This window comes from Thermobia domestica, chromosome 11 (genome assembly GCF_964235325.1).
Source record: "Thermobia domestica chromosome 11, izTheDome1.hap1.1, whole genome shotgun sequence".
Lineage (NCBI taxonomy): Eukaryota > Metazoa > Arthropoda > Insecta > Zygentoma > Lepismatidae > Thermobia > Thermobia domestica.
This window is the reverse complement of record NC_137464.1, coordinates 11,370,368-11,390,077: the sequence shown is the minus strand read 5'-3', so window position 1 is coordinate 11,390,077 and position 19,710 is coordinate 11,370,368. Positions and strand designations below refer to the sequence as shown.

Here is a 19,710-nt window from a genome sequence, read left to right as displayed (position 1 = left end):
CATTCTATATACGTATGTGCACATGCATTTTCCTGATATGAGTAACATTTTAGCAAGTGTCTAGGGACACAAAAAGGAAAAATCTGACCCTGGTCAAATTAAATAGTAGATTGAGTAATTTTTCCTCTCTCTTTCCTTGTTTTCTTTTCTTTTTTCCTCTCGAATTTTGCGTCCCCTTACTTCGGCTCCCGGAGATGTCGCCGCGCTCGCCCCCTTCCACGGCACGGCACTGTGTACAAGCATAAAATTTAAAGATGACTACACTGTAGAGGTGAGTTGTCAGAATCATAAGAAATACTATTCTAAGGTGAATATACAAAACGCAGTATCAGCACGCTAAAACATTCCCAATAAAGAAATAACAGTCATTTTTGAAACATTCAACTAGAACTGAACAAGCTACACAAAATTTTCAATCGATTGGTGAAAACGGTATTTTTTCTACAGCTTGTGGTTTTCGACATATCATTATTAAAAGAATTGGTCACAAATATATAAACGTCCACAATCATATAAACTTTTCTTGACCACAAACATATACACCTAGCATTTTAATATATGCGATGTTGATCTACAGTTGCTCAATATGGGATCTGAACCACCCACCGTGAATGTAATCCGAGACTCTTGTATCAGAAACAAGAACGAACACCATTTAGCAACAACAGAATGCCTGTGTATAGTTTGAAAAGATCTATGGGACGCTAAGTCGTAAAATTTTAAGCTGATTACAACGCACATTCCAGTTGTCTCTGTAAATTGTAAACCTTAATTAACAAAAATTAGGCAAATTAAGGTGTTATTTCATTGTAAGTAACAGTCGTATTACTTGCTGGTACAACCCATACTCCAAAAGATTCAAAAGACAATTGTTTTGTCTCGCGATATTACTATATCAGTTTGTAAAACACTAACGAACAAAATACATGCACAATTTATTAACTGTTCTAGCATGCTTTGGCACACAAAAACTCAACTGCATGCTACAAGTATTTAAAGCAATAACTTACTCTCCTTTAAGAAAAAAAAAATACGTAATCATTTTACGTAACATTACAAAAAAAAAAGCACAATAATAAAATTTTTATCTCGGTGGAAGAGTAATTTATATTCAGGGAAATACAACTTTCACATTTGATGTAATTACAATTAAGAGTCTAAAGTGCACTAGTGTTTTCTTTCAACCAAAATTAAAATATTTTTCTTCTAAAACTTTTGTTGGCATTCTCGCAAAAGTATTAATTTTTTTTCCTTATTTAATAATAATAATAATAATAATAATAATAATAATAATAATAATAATAATAATAATAAAGAACAGACTAAATTCAATTTGCTACGCATTCGAAAATACTAAATTATTCTTCAATTTTTGAAAAATTGTGAAAGATCTCCAGTTCCAGTCTAAACCCTGCCAATCTATTGACTCTGACTTCTACTGTCAATATGATGAATTGAGTTGATTTTGAGTTTATCGTCCCTTTCAGCAGCGAGGCTATATGAGACGTGGACCTACTGATTAACGTGGAATCCGAACCATATGAGCTCCCGCCGGGAATCGAACCCGGGTCTCCCACGCCAAAGGCGCGTACGCTAACTGCTTAGCCACGAGGGAGCTTTGTCAATGTGATGAGTTGGGTGACATCTACAAGGAAGGCTCTTGAGAACCCAATGGAGAGCGAAGGAGTTATGCGAAACTCCTCGTCCCTATTTGTGAAAGATATCTGAATTCAACATCGTCCTTACATAGTACAATTCAAGTAGTTGAGTGAATTTTACTGCGAGGATAAAAATAAAAAATAAAATATTAAAAAAAAAAAAAAAAAAGCTCTTCAGCGCGCGTATGTTCCTAATATATTGTGATTCTGATATCCTTGTGTTAAGTATCAGGCCCATAGCTAACAACATATTTTAAGTGGTTTGTTAGGATAAAGCATAATACAGGGTGACTTTAAAAAAAAACGGGAAATTTTGATTTTTTTTTTTTTGGTGAAACGACACATGTCAAGTTTTGTCAAACACGAAGTTAACAATATCGTTTGGATTCTTTGAGTTTAACGTCCCGTTCAGCAGCGAGGCTATATGAGACGTGGACCTACTGATTAACGTGGAATCCGAACCACATGAGCTCCCGCCGGGAAAACGACAATATCGTGTTTGCTACGTATAGATACACATTTTGAGGTATATCTACACCTGTCAAGCTGTTGCCTATACTTCGTATATTGTAATAAATAGACGTTTTTGGAGAGACTATAGTGTGTAGTACAGTTTCTCATTTTTCTCACTGGGTTTTTGTAGCATATATTTGTGTTAAAAAAAAAGATGATGATGATTCAATTCCATGAAAACAATATTTTAAAAAAATCTCTCATTTAGTAGTAAAAATATTGCCATTTTAGAATAGATAAAAAGCAATCACAACCTGACAAATCAGGGGATCTGGGAGGCCATTGAATGTCACCATTTTTCGAAATTACATATTCCCCAAACAATTGGTGTACAGCAACCATCGGATATTCGTGCTGTGTAGGACATTGATTCATCTTGTTGCAACCAGGCTGTGTCAATAATGTGAGGAAATTTCTGTAGTTGTTGCACAACAAAGGTTTCAAGAATGGCGACGTAACAATTCGATGTGACTGTAATTCCATGACCATTCTTGTCCTCAAAACAATAAGGGCTCATCACACCGTATAACAACATATCACACCACACAGCAACTTTGTTGCTGTCCCATGGGCGCTGGTGTAGCTTCATAAGATTGTTTTGTGTCCGTTTTGACAGTATCAGGGTTCGAGTCCTGGTACGTTCCCGTGAGAGAAAACCATATACTATAGTTCTAGGTTCGATTCTCATCTATCCCTGTCTGTTTTTCGTATATAACAGTACTGGGTTCGATCCAGGTACGTCTCACTCCCTATCGGGATAAACCCTTTTGTTACTGTACGTGGTTCGTGTCCTACGGTCCCAAAGTGGGCTTACGCTTTTATTATGGTCAGGGGTTCGACTCTCCACCGTTCGAATGTCTTCTTTAGCATTTATCAGTGGGTTAGATCGACCATTAAAACTGACCATATAGCCGCTGGACAACAGGTTCAGAGTTCGGTCAGAACGTTTCGGGAAACCAGCACAAAGTCAACTCCAATTGTATTCTTTAGCGCTGATGCAATTTATTAATGTACAAATTACTAAATTGCATAGGCGCTAATCACTCGTGCTGTAAAGAAAAATGAATTAAGTTGTTCCTTAAAATTAACACATGTAAATTTAAATAGTAATTATTATTTTGAAAGGATACTCAACTTTTGGATATTTGCTTTTAATTCACAACACTAAAACTTTATGAACAAATATTACATCACTTTTATATCACTTCAAACGAATACTTGGTTATGATAATTATATTTTGATTTAATACAATTTGGGCCCGTCAATTATTGAAGACGCGGATGTCGCGGTTGACACGAATTATTCGTTATATTTCGTCACATGATTGATTATTACTTTCACTAACACTGTTCACTTGCTTTGACACTAGAAGGTGGATTGCATTGGATATTCAGGGGTGATGTCCTGTGGGTTGCGGGTTGCTTTTCTCTCCTCTTCCTTGCGGTGGATTGAATGGTATGCTGTTCTCCAGCTCCATGCCGCCGAAACAACCTTTGCTTTTAATCGTAAACAAATACTTTAAAATTGGTGATCCTTTTCATTTTCACGGCATTGGTTCTAAAATTAAGTTTTGTACTAACAAGAATTAAATATTATTTCAACTTATGTTTTCATTTCAGTCGCGCGCACTAAATTCAACGTGGTTGCTTCCCCGTGTGTGTAAGTCAGACTAAAGCACCTTTTCTTTCCGTCTCATCGTGTTGCTAGGCAAAAGAATCGGTTTGCCACGCAGTTTGGTGATGTCAAGAGCTAAAAATAGCTATGACAGCCCATAGACAGGAATGTTTTGAGACGACGTTTGTCCATTGTGCTGGATTTTAGCTCCTTATATGGGAAGGAGAGGGGAATTCTGCGATCTCTGTGGCAATTGAGACGCACATATATATGCACATTCGTTTGTTGGCTGAGAGAAAAATTCTTGGAAGCACTATTATGCGAGGTTCATTTAAAAAGTTAAAATTTTCTTCTCAAAAATTAACTGAGCTGAACCGTATAGTTACATTGGCGCTCGGCAGGACATTTGTTTTGAGGGAGAGAGAAAAACAAATAGAACCCTGCAACACTGATCACTTCACCATTGTCACTAAATTTCATCCATTGGTCTTCAAAGGGTTAATATCACTTAACTCTTCTCGTGACGATATAACGAAAAATTTTTAAAGTCCTTTCGGAAATACGGTAACGAACACGTGGGCCATACGAAACGAATTTCGGATTACGATTGGGCCATAATTCAAATAAAGTTTATCAATGTCTTGTATTATTTCAATATTTGTCGTTTTAATATGAAAGTGCCACAATTTCCAACACAACAAAACATGAACAAAATTATTGTTATTTTCCTTTAAAATAACATATTTAATAATTGAACAACTATTTACTGGCATTGTTTACCATTAAACACAAAGACATTACAAGTATACTAAATAATCATTGTAACCTAAAATATTTATTAATGTAGTGCCTTGTACTCTTAAATGTAACATGAATTAATTTTCTTACTGTTATCGAAAACATTCCTTTTCAATATTAACTTTCATTGAAAACCACTTCTAATATTCTTGAAAACTAACACAATAACTGTATATCTGTTTTCATTTATTGTTATTATTATTAGTAGTAGTATTATTTCAATTATCATTGCTACTATAAACTAAATATATAGCACACGAATTAAATTCAAGTATGGGCACACATAAATATTTTCGAAATATTGTTCACAGTATGAAAATTATGACTTAAATCTACAATAACACTCAATATCATGATATTTACAATTATTACATTCCGGTTAAAAATTAACCAAGAATGGACTGAACAGTGGATGGTTTGTCAAACCATTACACTTTTCAAAGTGTCTGCTCTCCTAAATTTTGAAGATACCTACCCACATTAAAATATCATTTATTTCCATCCCCGAAGCAAAGTGAAAAGATAGGATGTTTGGGTAAAATTTAAAAATAATATAGAGGGGACTAATAAGAAAATTGCCTACTCCGGGCATTACATAATATGAATAACCCATAATATTGGAGGGAACTTTGCTTCCATGTTTTCAAGTTAAGACTTGAAATATTTTCGTATTCGACGAAAAGATTAATACAGAGTGAAAGCAACAACAGTTGCTAACAATTACCACATACACAACTTACTTGGTACTTGTTTATAATAAGATGTCTCATTATATATTCGTTTCATCTGAACGACGCGTCATGAAGGTGGGTATAGGTAACTACCATAACTTACCACACCAAACTTCAAGTATCCTCAGCTGATTAGTAATCCCAGAGGCATACTGATTGGTTAAAACAAATATCTTGACGTAACACATCGTAGGTATACATTACTATTAATTGACGCATAGTTGTTATTTAGAAATTGAAAAATTTCACTAATTAGTTTCGAATATGGTCATTCAGATTTATTACCGAATGGTTTCTCACCAAAATATTTAAATTTGTGATTCAAAACATTTTTAATTTTGAAAAATTGCAACACTGTGATGGAATATTCACTAAAGATTTTCCACGTCTTCACTACGCAAATTTATTTCTTTTCACTATATTTGAAAATTTTCACTGCGCAAATTCACTCTTGCACATCGAAAAGAAACACTATATTTTCTATGATTCAAAAATGAAATTTCATCGTGAATACGTGAACAAAAAATATGCTATTACAAGTAATTTCATATTACGTATATCAAAGATTTTTTTTTTTTTTTTTGAAATATCAAAACCATTGCAAGTGTCGGTTTCATACAGTACAAGCAATCCGGCTTAACGAAGTTTTTTGTTTTTATCCTACACCTACTCGAGGCTTTTTCAACACAAAAACAATTTTCAAAGGTTTCATTTGCCAATAAACAGCTAGCATGAATGGTTTCTCAATGCGTATAACTGCTGCATGGCACAAGAAATTGACTAATTTATCACTGCTTGAGTTGCAATTACTTTTCTTTTGTGATAATTTTCGTTGTGCACCAATTTTACTATATTTAGGTTGAACACTAGATTGCTTTTTTCTTTTCACTAGGTTTTCCCATTTACCTGTATGCTTAGCCTTTGTTATGACGTCACAATCAGCTGATAACACATCACTGACAACAGTTGGCGATTGACATTTAATTTTCCTATTACGTTCACTTTCAAATCGCTTGTGCGTAAAAGACTTATTCACCCAATTACCACATTCTTCCTGAAAAGGTTCGTGATTTTTATTACTTACAGGTGATGCGTGGTCAGTACCTGACCTATTTACTACGCCATGGATCGCTAAGTTACTAGTGTGATTGGATTCAAAATTTTGATCACCTTGGTGCAACAACACAATTTGACATTTACAGCTACTTGTCTGAGCATTGGAGCGACTGTAATGTTTATTTCTCAAAAAACATTTACGAACAAACTTGGAAAGCTTTGAAAAACAATACAGCATACGTTTAATTTTTTTTAGTTTTCGTCTGACTTTACGTACTTTCTTTTTATTTTGCCGGTGCTTTTTGCCACATTGAACCTGTGAACTATATTTTCTTGCCCTTTGACAAACAACATTTCGTAATTTACTAAAATATTCTTGACAGGTTTTTAATTTCTTTTCCCACGTTACTGAGTTACGTTCATTACCATTAGGCCTACCTGGCATAAAGCCGTTTGTACTATCTTCTAAATACATAACTTGAGTGCAAGTAACTATGCAAAAGGTGACATAATTCATTAGTCCTATCTGTATGCTTTTAACTTTCAACTCACAGCTTAAAGAATTACTCTTCTCTTGACAAATCTCTACAACCCTAACATACACAAAAAATAAACAAGTTTTGTGAAACGGAACGCATTCTAATTTACTGGTTAGCAAGGTGCCATAGAGGCAATTTTCCTCTAACAAACTTGATACACTACGAGGCTGCGTATATGGGCTACTCTCATTCCCCTTTTCAACGCAATTTATTACCACTCTAGTAAACCTTTCTGTAGTGACGCACGCATTGCATTCCTGAATGCCCTTTGTCCCCTTACAAAACAAACAAACAGCTGGAGCAGCTAACCGCTGGCTCACGCATACATCTGTACTAAACGTGACCAACTCGATAATTGGTAGGAGTTGCAAAGAAGCAGCTGGGTTGAGCTTATTATTCTCTTTTCCTTCTATAATACTATTCGACAGAGACAAAACAAACTCTTTGGCTTGGCCTAGTTCAACGTTAACGTGACTGACAACAGGAATGATTTGTTTTTCTACCTTTAATTCACACTCAGATATTTCTTTAACCTGTTCGAATTCATTGTCAAGAAATTCAACAGTGGCTTGATTTACAACGATAGGTGGTGACTGAGACCTAACACATGGCATAATAGTACAACTTTCAACACATTCATTTTTCACTGTTCGTGCGTATGCTTTCTGAGCTACGGGGGCAAAGTCCCACAAAATACCTTCAAACTCACGTTCAACAAATTCTAAACTACTTTCAGCAAGTTCTGTTTTTAATAGTACTGTTTTACTTTTACTATTCTCATGATCCTGAAAATTTTCTAACTCATTAATTTTTACAAAAGGATGCGCAAAAGTTACAGTTTCGAGAGGATCAGCAAACCTAACCCGTTTCGGTGGTGCAACTTTACAATTTATTTTCTGATTTCCACTGAAATCCTCGTTACAATTAACATTGTGATGCTTTGAATATCTTTTGTATATTCTTTCAGCTAACCTTTCTTTAGCAGTACGTACAATGTCTGAATTTTCATAGTGAACTTTCAATTTACCTTTAATGTCTGACAAGGAAATAAATTCTGATTCAAAAACACATTCATCTTTGACCTTTCGATAGAAATCAGATTTGCGTATTTCATGCATTTTAGCAACAATTTTATCTTCAATTTCGGCCCTATATTCTATGTTCCTTTTCAAAAGAGACTTTGCAATTTCTTGTTTAGCTCTTTTACGAATTTTACAAACTTCCTGTTCTACTTTTAAGGCATTTTCGACTTGTAAATGTAAAAGGTTCTTTTCTATATCTGAACTGACTTTCTACTATCAAGTACTCGGTTTCTTTCCATATTTTTCGCATTTCATGCAAGACAGGAATTATTTCTCTATTTACGGACATGATAATTAATTTACTAATGCCAGAACAATAAAATTAAATAGCACTAATAAGGCACTACAATTTACCTTAATCGAGAAACTACAATTAACGTCGCCTCTATGCGGTTTTACCGAACGTCCCTGTTCGGGCGCCAGTTATAAGAGGTACTGTCCCTGTTCGGGCGCCATATTTGACAGTATCAGGGTTCGAGTCCTGGTACGTTCCCGTGAGAGAAAACCATATACTATAGTTCTAGGTTCGATTCTCATCTATCCCTGTCTGTTTTTCGTATATAACAGTATTGGGTTCGATCCAGGTACGTCTCACTCCCTATCGGGATAAACCCTTTTGTTACTGTACGTGGTTCGTGTCCTACGGTCCCAAAGTGGGCTTACGCTTTTATTATGGTCAGGGGTTCGACTCTCCACCGTTCGAATGTCTTCTTTAGCATTTATCAGTGGGTTAGATCGACCATTAAAACTGACCATATAGCCGCTGGACAACAGGTTCAGAGTTCGGTCAGAACGTTTCGGGAAACCAGCACAAAGTCAACTCCAATTGTATTCTTTAGCGCTGATGCAATTTATTAATGTACAAATTACTAAATTGCATAGGCGCTAATCACTCGTGCTGTAAAGAAAAATGAATTAAGTTGTTCCTTAAAATTAACACATGTAAATTTAAATAGTAATTATTATTTTGAAAGGATACTCAACTTTTGGATATTTGCTTTTAATTCACAACACTAAAACTTTATGAACAAATATTACATCACTTTTATATCACTTCAAACGAATACTTGGTTATGATAATTATATTTTGATTTAATACAATTTGGGCCCGTCAATTATTGAAGACGCGGATGTCGCGGTTGACACGAATTATTCGTTATATTTCGTCACATGATTGATTATTACTTTCACTAACACTGTTCACTTGCTTTGACACTAGAAGGTGGATTGCATTGGATATTCAGGGGTGATGTCCTGTGGGTTGCGGGTTGCTTTTCTCTCCTCTTCCTTGCGGTGGATTGAATGGTATGCTGTTCTCCAGCTCCATGCCGCCGAAACAACCTTTGCTTTTAATCGTAAACAAATACTTTAAAATTGGTGATCCTTTTCATTTTCACGGCATTGGTTCTAAAATTAAGTTTTGTACTAACAAGAATTAAATATTATTTCAACTTATGTTTTCATTTCAGTCGCGCGCACTAAATTCAACGTGGTTGCTTCCCCGTGTGTGTAAGTCAGACTAAAGCACCTTTTCTTTCCGTCTCATCGTGTTGCTAGGCAAAAGAATCGGTTTGCCACGCAGTTTGGTGATGTCAAGAGCTAAAAATAGCTATGACAGCCCATAGACAGGAATGTTTTGAGACGACGTTTGTCCATTGTAATGGATTTTAGCTCCTTATATGGGAAGGAGAGGGGAATTCTGCGATCTCTGTGGCAATTGAGACGCACATATATATGCACATTCGTTTGTTGGCTGAGAGAAAAATTCTTGGAAGCACTATTATGCGAGGTTCATTTAAAAAGTTAAAATTTTCTTCTCAAAAATTAACTGAGCTGAACCGTATAGTTACACCGTGGTGTCCTAAATTAAAATAACGGCGGAATTCTCTACGTGTGCCTTTCATACTATCATTATTCTCATAAAACGCTTTGATCGTGAAAGCACGTTGCGCACCACTACAAGCATTCATGATAACTAATGGCAAAGCGCCCTTGTCAAGCTGGCGTACGTTATTAAGTGTTACCAAACGCCCACTGTTGCCAACATAACTTTCAAAATTTCCCGTTTCTTTGAATCACCCTGTACAAGCTTAGGGGAAAGAAACAAAATTCTTTTACATTATTCAGCATATCCATTTGTTTTTCGGTACGCACTATAGTCAGATTTTCTTGGAGCTTGTTATTAACTGCGATTTCTCTATTGCTATTTTTCAAACTGTATATATTCTACATTCTGCATACGCCTGGATTAACGTTGCATGCACCAACAAGATCGCAAATGAAATGAGAAATGAGGCATGTCGAAAAACAGGTTCAAAATGTGGAAGTTACTGTAATAACATACCGATATTCACAGTGATTACTGGCACTCATTTCGCCAGAAAATAGACTCAGTATAACTTCCAGAGTCAGGGAAAACTTATGGAGGAAGGTGCTCCCTAAATTCCTCTCTGACCGATTCTGTATTAATCCAGCCCAACTGTATAGTCCACAAATATTTCATCCGAACTTCTGACTGAACGTTCACTACAATTTTACATTAATTTTTGCAATTTTTCTCGCCATCCTTTTCTAATTACTAAGATAAGTAACGTACTCGGTATTGCACAATTTGTTGTGGGTGCTTAATTTCAGACAATTAGTAATAAGGTTATTTTACACTGAAAGAAATAATAATAATTATAATAATCGAACAGAAATCAATCAAAGCCGCTACATAAAGAAAACTTTTGGTACTTGCACGGTGGGATCAAGATAAGCTAAAAATACCTCGGTCTAGTTGAATAGGAACGGAACTGTCAGCTGGAATTTCGAATGACGAAGAAAAAGCATCATTAAGGACTTTGGTTTGCATGCGTCCGTTCATACGCCCGGGAGACAAAAGTATCTTAAGGGACCACCACAAAATTTCGTCAGGGTGTAGAGCAGCGTTTCCCAACCTTTTTCAACTTGCGGCACACTACGGGTGTTACTTGGATTCTCGTGGCACACTTATAGATATTATTATTTGTATATATAAATACAGTGGTATTTTTTTTCTGTGATTATTGACCTCCTTCTCACAGAGGAAAAAGCTCTATCACTGTTTTTCCCCGTGGTAAATCATTTTGCTTATTTTTCATTCTAATTAAAAAAATAGAAAACAATTGCAATGAAATATTGAACTCAGGGTTTTAAAAATACGCTTTCTTTTTAAAAACTGTATCCAACCTTAGATCACTAAATAACGAAAGAAAAAATTCTCTTTTACTTTTAAAACAGAAATGTAAGTAATTTGTCGAAAGGATTGAATATTTTAAATTTTCAAGTTACGAAATAGTCTGCAACAATAAAGAAGCAATAATGGTCATAACAATGATAACAAATACTTTTTTCAACATTAGAAATGTACAGAACAGTAACCCGGTATGAAACTTAAAATTGTATATTCATAGTAGAGGTTCATAGTAATGTGAAATATAAACATACATTTTTCTCTACGTTTTTCAATTTGGTTGCTATAAAATTAATAATTTTGTTTCGATTCCTCGCGGCACACCAGGGGCCCATTCACGGCACACCGGTTGGGAAACGCTGGTGTAGAGAGTCAAGTTAGTTTTGGAGCCGATTGAAACAGGAAGTGGTAGAAATCAATCTTTTATGGTTTTGATATTCATCAGTACAGAACAAACACGGTAATAAATAGCAGAAGCAGTTTCATGCAATCGATTAAGCGTCTGAAGAAAACACACCATCCTCATCCTTAGCTCTCTACTAAAACCGGAAGTGGCAGAAATCCACTACAACTTCCGGTTGCAATACTGATCTATATAGAGTGAAAACGATAAGAGACAACAAGAAGCGATTTTCTGCAATTAATTAAGCGTGGCAAAAATACATTTCATCTTTATTCTAATTTCTCTATTAAAACCGGAAGTGGTAGAGAAAGCAACACTTACCGTTTTAACGGCGATTAGTATAGAAGTGATCGCCAAACCGTCAATCGCGAGCTACTAGTAGCTCGCGGGGACATTTTCGGTAGATCGCGTTAACGCTCCGGTTGGCTAACCTTGATTCCTCCATTGAGCTGTACGCTAACGACAGAGGGTGCTGACGACAACAACTGCTTGATTCTCCCGCGCAACTGCAATTATCAGCTTAATCTCACAGTTGATTGTATATGCGTGGGGTTGTGTACGTTGTTTTTCGTGTGTATATTAGACATTTGCTAAACGTTATGTTTTTCGTGTGTATATTAGACATTTGCTAACTTGGATAGTTTGATTTTACATTTACTAGAAATGTAAGTTTATAGGCAATAAACATATGTAAGATTCTTTTTTTTAAAAAAAGTTGCTAGTTCTTTTGGTTGGTAGCTCTCATTGGGATTTAAAAATGGTACAGTAGCTCAGAAGCTACGTAAGTTTGGAGACTACTGCTATAGAGTAAAAACAGAAGCAGTTTTCCGCAATCGATTACGTGTCTCAAGAATACACGCCAGAAATATTATAAACCTACTTCACTTCCGGTTTCAATATTAATTGAGAAAATACACCACCATATAAAACAAACTGACGTATTGTACACGTGACAGCTACTTATTATTATGATGATGCTACAGAAGACGAAAATAAATTATGATGAATTGTGCGGGAAAATTATTAGAAAATCCATAGGTACAAAGTAGTCTTCCAGAGCTTCTTCGCGGCTAAGCTGTTAGCGTACGCGCCTCTGGCGTGGGAGATACAGGTTCGATCTCCGGCGGGAACTCATGTGGTTGGGATTCCACGTTAATCATAAGGTCCCGTCTAATATAGCCTTGCTGCTCAAAGAGACGTTAAACTCAAAATCAACTCAACTCAAAGTAGTCTTCCATAATTTCCAACCAAGGATTCTTCGCATCAGAGATAAATGTACACTCCCACCGCTTAGCCGGATGGGTGTTTAGCGCCCCTTTCGGCTGCACGGCAATATCAGACATTGACCTACAGCTTAACGTGGAATCTAAACCCCATGAGCTCCGCCAGGAATCGAACCCAGGTCTCCCACGCCGTAGACCCGAACGCTAACCATGTAGCTGCGAAGGAACTCTTCACTACCACTGGGTCACCTCCCCTTTAATTAATTAACTTGATAGAAGTGTAAAGAAATAAAGATATCTCCACGGTGTGTTCGTCTACTACCGTTTGAGATCAAGCTTTACAGGAAGGGACGGAACTCATACTGCACAGACCGGCTGCGTACGACTGTGAGGTAATTTAAACTTGAAATATCCTAGTAGCTTGAACTGTCGAATTATCCCGTAAATTATATCCTCTTTTCAGCATAGCAAAAGCATTTACGAAAAAGGAAAAAATACAGTTATTTTACTCAAACTAAGTTCAAACAACAACTAAAGTGTATATATATATGTCAAACCAACACACGATTCTCAAACAAAAATAAAATTCCCATTTAGAAACAATCTATACATATAGTATATACAGCCACACGAGACAAATTAAAACATTACCAAAAAGCTATGGGCTAATTATAAAACCACGACACACTAGCAATACCACCACCTGCAAGCAAGAAAACGAACACATGGATACTCACACCACTCAAGGCACCTAAAACACCGGCTGTGCCTAAGGCACCGGCGACAGCTGCGCCGGCTTTTCCAATAATTCCCCCCAAACCCTTATCGGATTTATGGGGATCGCCTGGGTACTGAGGCTGCAAAATCATAAAGTATCTTCAAACTTCACAAATCCATTTACTGCAAATACTGAATAATAGTTTTCTCGCATTAAAGTAACTTATAATCCTACTGATTGAAACTATTGAGTACATACTCATTAAGAAATGTGCTTCCATTGTCTTCCTTTAATTGAAACTTTCAATCCCCGTGGGGATCTTCAACAATACTTTGCTCCGTCACCGGACCTTTTCCTTTACATTTACAATTTTGGTTTTTAGCTTACAATAAAATACAAATTTTACTCAGAGTATTCCGTAAATTTCATTTCAGTTTTCAATAATCACTTATTAACTGTAATTGTAATTTTGACAGTTTATTTGTTAATTACATGAAATAACTAGTTGTTCAATTGACGTTATTTGTGGAATTCCACAATCTATCCTCGATTTTGTATTTCGATGAAGCTGTTATTCCCTCATATTTACTTTCTGTGGCTGTTGTAAACACTACAATCCACTTGGAGATATTATTGTGAATACATACAGTGCTGCTCAAAAGTTTCCAAACACCCTGATTTTTGTAAGCATCTACTGTGATCCTATTATTTTGGCACGAGAACTTTACCACCCTGCATGAGAGGAACTTCTACCTATAGTATCAAATTTGATGACAGTTAAATCGAGGTCTGAGAGGTACTGCAGGTATGTCAAATCATAATTATTGAAATTTAAAAAGAAAGAAAGAAAGAAAAAAATTGGTATAGATATTGCATAGTATAAACTAAATGTAGAAGGTGAGGTAAGAGGAAAGTTTAGACATAGAGGGTCAAAGTAGTGACAAAAATTTGAAAGAGAATATAGCTTTCCAAATTTTGCAATTCTTTGTAGCTTGTTATGCTAACGCTAAAAACGCTAAAAAATACCATACGTTGAAAAGTGTTTGCGATGGTTTCGTATGCTACATTGTTACCCGTTGAAATAGTAACGACGAGCATTACATATACGCTTCCACTGAGCGACAATTAAGCAGAGAAGGATATATATTGATCGTCGTAAACATTTTTCAAAGAATGGCGTTTTTAGGTTATAAGGTATAGATAACTGCAAAATTTGGAAAACTACTTTTTCTTTCAAATTTTTGTCGCTGCATTGCCCTCTGTGTCTACACTTTTCAAACAAAACGAACATCTTGCCTCACCTTCCACACTGTTGTTTATACTATGCAATATATTTTGCATAGTATAAAATTGTCTTTTTCGGTTTCAATTTTAAAAATTATAAATTGATATACCATCTGCAGTACCTCTCAAACTTCAATTCAACTGTCGTCAAATTCTATGCTTTAGGCATGAGTACATCTGATGCAAAGCGGTAAAGTTCTCGTGTCAAAATAATAGGAACACAGTAAATGGTAACAAAAATGCGGGGTGTTCGAAAACTTTTGAGCGCTATATTGCCATAGATGCCGAAAGTCCAGAAACTAATTTCTAATTCTAATCCTGTGAATAGATGACGTATGATAGATGAACACTTAAACTTCCATAATTGTTAGAAACTAATTTCTAATTCTAATCCTGTGAATAGATGACGTATGATAGATGAACACTTAAACTTCCATAATTGCTTTCGTGACTATGTACAGGTTACATATCCTTAAATTTTCTTCTTTTCAAACTAAGATATCTTTTAATCTTTTACTTCAGATATTAGATTTCGAAGTTGATGTACATTATAGGAACAGTTAAAAGGTGAAAATTGAAAACTGAAATAAAGTTTACGGAGTATTCTGGGTATAATTTGAATTTCAAAGGAAAGCTAAAAACCTTAAAATAAATATGTAAAGAAAAGTATCCGGTGAAGCAGGAAAACCGTTGTTGATTAAGTTTCCTGAGAAGATTGAAAATGTCAATTAAAGGAAGATAATGGAGATACAAGGTAAGTCACATTTCTTACCTTTTACCTCATTCGGAAATAACTAGAATCATACTTAAACCACATTTACCTACTTTGTCCTCTCTACTACATTCCTATAATAGATAAAATGAAATTTTAGCTTCCACCTGAACCATTTAAGGTTGGTTTAAAGGGACAAGTTTTGCCGATAGATGATACTACATTCTTTGTATCTCTCTCATGTATTTTTTTACCTTTCACAAAAATTCACGATTTCTCTTATAAATTTCAACCTAAAGACTTCAAATTTTTAGAGAAGCAACTTCATAACCTATCGAAGGCAACAATCCGTGCCGATTTTTTATTTAGAATTTTCTTCATTGTTGAAATGGATATCCAAACCTTTAATAATATAACTATTTCAACAATGAACAAAATTCTAAATAAAAAATCGGCACGGATTGTTGTCTTCAATAAGTTATGAAGTTTCTTCTGTAAAAATTCGAAGTCTCTAGATTGAAATTTGTAAGAGAAATCTTGAATTTTCATGAAAGGTAAAAAATACATGAAAGATACGAAGACTGTAGTGACATCTACCGGCAAAGCTTGTCCCTTTACACCAACCTTAATGAAATTAATTGAGATCACAAGAACAAATTCAGAATTAGAGAAATTAAGAACTTTCACAATTAAGATCCTTGACCCATTTAAATTGTAATCTACTCTACTTCAAAATACTCGATTTTTAACCTCTACTTAGTTTACTCTCACAAATAGCAAACATAAAACAAACAAAATACTGTACGGATACTTTCCCACAAAATAACAAGACCACACAGCACTACCAAGTAACACTTAAAACAAAGAAATATACAATTATTTACTTCTACCTATTAATACCTTAATATACAAATAAACAAACACTAAATACTTATTCCCTTAATGTTCCACAATTATATAAACACCAATCTCAGGAATGGAGTCGATATGGAACTTGAATTAATAATACTTTTAATGGACTAACTAACAACTGATATATATAATGTAATGTCCCACGTGTTTGTGCTTACAAACACCTAAACATGTACACCTATTTATGAACAACCACCACGTACACCTTACTATGGAGTACTATAGCTGCAGACTACGGAGACAACAGCGACACCACTGGTCACATGATGAGGGAACAGCAGCGCCACCTCTTCAACTAAAGCACCTATAAAGCCAAGAAGATTCCACGGACAGTTATCAGTCTTCTTGGCTGGTCAAATTCCCGTTCTTGGCTTGCAGTGGAGCCTCACATAAACCCAAAGCCTTTAGCTTGCAGTGGAGCTATCGGTTTTTCCTTCTGGCTTGCAGTGGAGCTTTGTCGGGACTCAAATCTCTCTCTATTTGTAGTGGAGCATTGTGTTCTACTCCTCCTCGCGTAGCTTGTTTCGTGAGGATTGCTTCCCGAGACCGTCAGGTCAAGGTGACACCTACTTAAACCTCAAACATTAGAGAATTTGTATCTATTTTGTATTATTTTGTATTATCTATTTTGTAGTAGAATTTTGTAATAAAATCCGGCAGTGTGAAAAAAATCCTGGACTGTAATTTGCTCTACCTGTACCTGCACAAACAGAATTTTACAAGATACATGTATGTACATATATACATACACACACACACACACACACACGCACATATTATATATATGGGGGATGGACAAAAATCTAAAACGTTTGCAAAAGTGTGAAAATCATGCCTAGTATGGTGTGGGACCTCCTTTTGCGTTCAAAACAGCTTGGATCCGATGTGGAATGGACGTATACAGCTCCTGAATCGTGATGTGTGGGAGTTTGTACCATTGTTCCTCCAAAACATGCTCCAGTTCCTTAAGGGATGCTGGTGGAGGGTAATGAGACCGATCATGCCTTTCTAACTCAGACCACAATGGCTCAATTATGTTCAGATCTGATGATTGTGGAACCCAGGGGAGGTGTGATAGCTCCTGGTCATGCTCCTCAAACTATGATTTCACAGTTTATGCAGCGTGACAGGGTGCCAAATCATCTTGATAGATGCCATCACAATCAGGGAACAATATTTGGGCCATGAGTAGAACCTGGTCCCCCAAAATGGCCTCTTACGCCTTAGGATTCATCATTCCATATAGGGCTATGATGGGACCTGCAGAACACCACGATATCACTGCCCATACTGTAAGAGAACCACCCCCATGCTTGGGAGCAGACAGTCTATATCATAGGCCTCCGACGGTGTTCTCCATACGTAAACACGACAGGTTGTTGGAAACAAGGTGAAGGTCGATTCATCGGACCACATTACGTGTTTCCACGCCTTGTTGTCCTTGCACCACTGGATACGCCTCTTCGCATTTACTGCTGTGACCAGGGGTTTGGCGATAGCGACCCTGCCATGACTTTTCATTTTATGAAGTTCCCGTCGCACTGTTTTCGATGAAACCGGGTCTGTAGGCCGGAATTGAGTTCAGACGTAATTTTTATTGCAGTGATCACCCTTTTAGCTGCTTCAATCCGTTTTAATGCCCTCCTTTCCCTATCTGACAGGATTGTCTTTCGACCACTGTTGTATTTTGCAGACGTCGTTTGCCCATAAATTGTGTATGCCTTCGTGACATTGGACACAGTGCCTTTCGATACCCCCATAATGTTCAGCAATGTTGCCACTGAAGCTTCAACCAGACGGGCACCAACGATCATGCCTCTTTGGAAGTCTGTCAGGTCGCCCATTTTACCGCACCACTTTCACACCACGACACTCTCAGGTGAACTGGTTACTGCTGACGGAAGAGGAAGGTCCACATGACATATTGAAAACAAAAAACGATCGGCAACCGCGCAACACGTGTTGTACAGTGGAGGGCCAAACTTACGTGTCCTGTATCAAGTGTTTTTAGATTTTTTTGTCTACCGCCTATACAAACTATCCTTCCTTACAGTTCACAAGCGAATGCAGCGACATAATAGCAATGTATGCTTAGCACCTTCACCACCTTCCTTCTTAGTTTTTCAGAGCGAAATCACTTCCCCTTAATTTCATTGGAGCAGCTCCCCGAATGTCCTCACCATCCTGGCTCAACGCCAAAAATCGTGCCTTAGCACAAACGAACCTACAAACACGTGTTAAGTATCAGGTTGCAACAAAGATCCATGATCAAACACAGGTTTCTGTGCCTGGAAATGACTGGTATCATTGGTCATTCCCGCTTCTTCATAGAAATGGGACTTTGGGCTTGGAACAAAAAGATATAAAATACGACTTCCTATTACTTTAATTCGCGAATATTAATGATTTTACAATAGTCACAGAAAAATATAATTGCTCTTTCAGCAACTCAGAATTGGTCAGTTGCATACAACTTATAAGAAATATATATCTAGTTCATCGTATATAATAAGTGTTGTTGCACTTTTTCAGCATGGTTTCCACATGCGTTTCGAAGTTCAATATATCTTCTGAGTTTATAACTTAACGAAAAGAAAAAAAAATAGTTTTCCCGCTTTAGAAAAAGTTTCAGTTAGTCTTACAGAGAACTTCAGTACTAACGTTACTCTTACAATATGTTCCTATGTGCTTTAAGTTAAATCGGGTTCAGATCTATAAGTATGCTCTAATATATTTAATACTCGTGTGCTGTAATCTTACCTGATAATATCCTGGCGGCGGTGGTGGATGAGATCCATATCCTGGTCCTGGCGGAGGAGGTGCGTATCCATACCCAGGAGTCCCTGGCGGTGGTGGACCGTAACCATACGGGGCTGCTCCATATGCAGCTGGTTGTGGTGCGTAAGGCGCAGCTCCTGCTGGTGGATAAGGCCCTGCTGGCGGTGGAACAACTCCTTCCGTTGGAAGCGGTGGAGGAGGGACAAAGCCCATTCCATTGGCTGTGGGAATCCCAGGGGAAGGGCCGGTGCCTCCTTCGAACTGGATCATTGAAATCGTGACATCTCCATCTATGGCAAGGTGAGTCACCGTCTGATAGGGTAGTCTGTGATTAAATTCCGTAAAATGTTGCCCGTTGAAAGCAATCTGCAAAGAGTGTAAAATTTTGCAATAGTGCTTATTATACATATACTACATTTCAATTATGCATACACATTTATGATTAAAAAATTAAAAAAAAAAAAAAAAAAAGCT

The 19,710-nt window shown here is 36.5% G+C and overlaps 1 protein-coding gene across 3 annotated transcripts in view; it reads right to left on the bottom strand.

Annotated features, from left to right (window-relative positions):
• Nucleotides 1-19,710, bottom strand: part of LOC145663889 (uncharacterized) — a 57,430-nt gene that overhangs the window by 25,771 nt on the left and 11,949 nt on the right. For 2 of the 3 annotated variants that reach the window (XM_081730043.1, XM_081730044.1), the window contains exons 5-6: nucleotides 19,219-19,602; nucleotides 13,570-13,689 (exon numbers count right to left, since the gene is read on the bottom strand). In XM_081730043.1, coding sequence (XP_081586169.1) covers nucleotides 13,570-13,689; nucleotides 19,219-19,602 — 504 coding nt within the window. The remainder of the gene's footprint in view (nucleotides 1-13,569; nucleotides 13,690-19,218; nucleotides 19,603-19,710) is intronic. The other variant, XM_081730045.1, reaches the window with a different exon arrangement.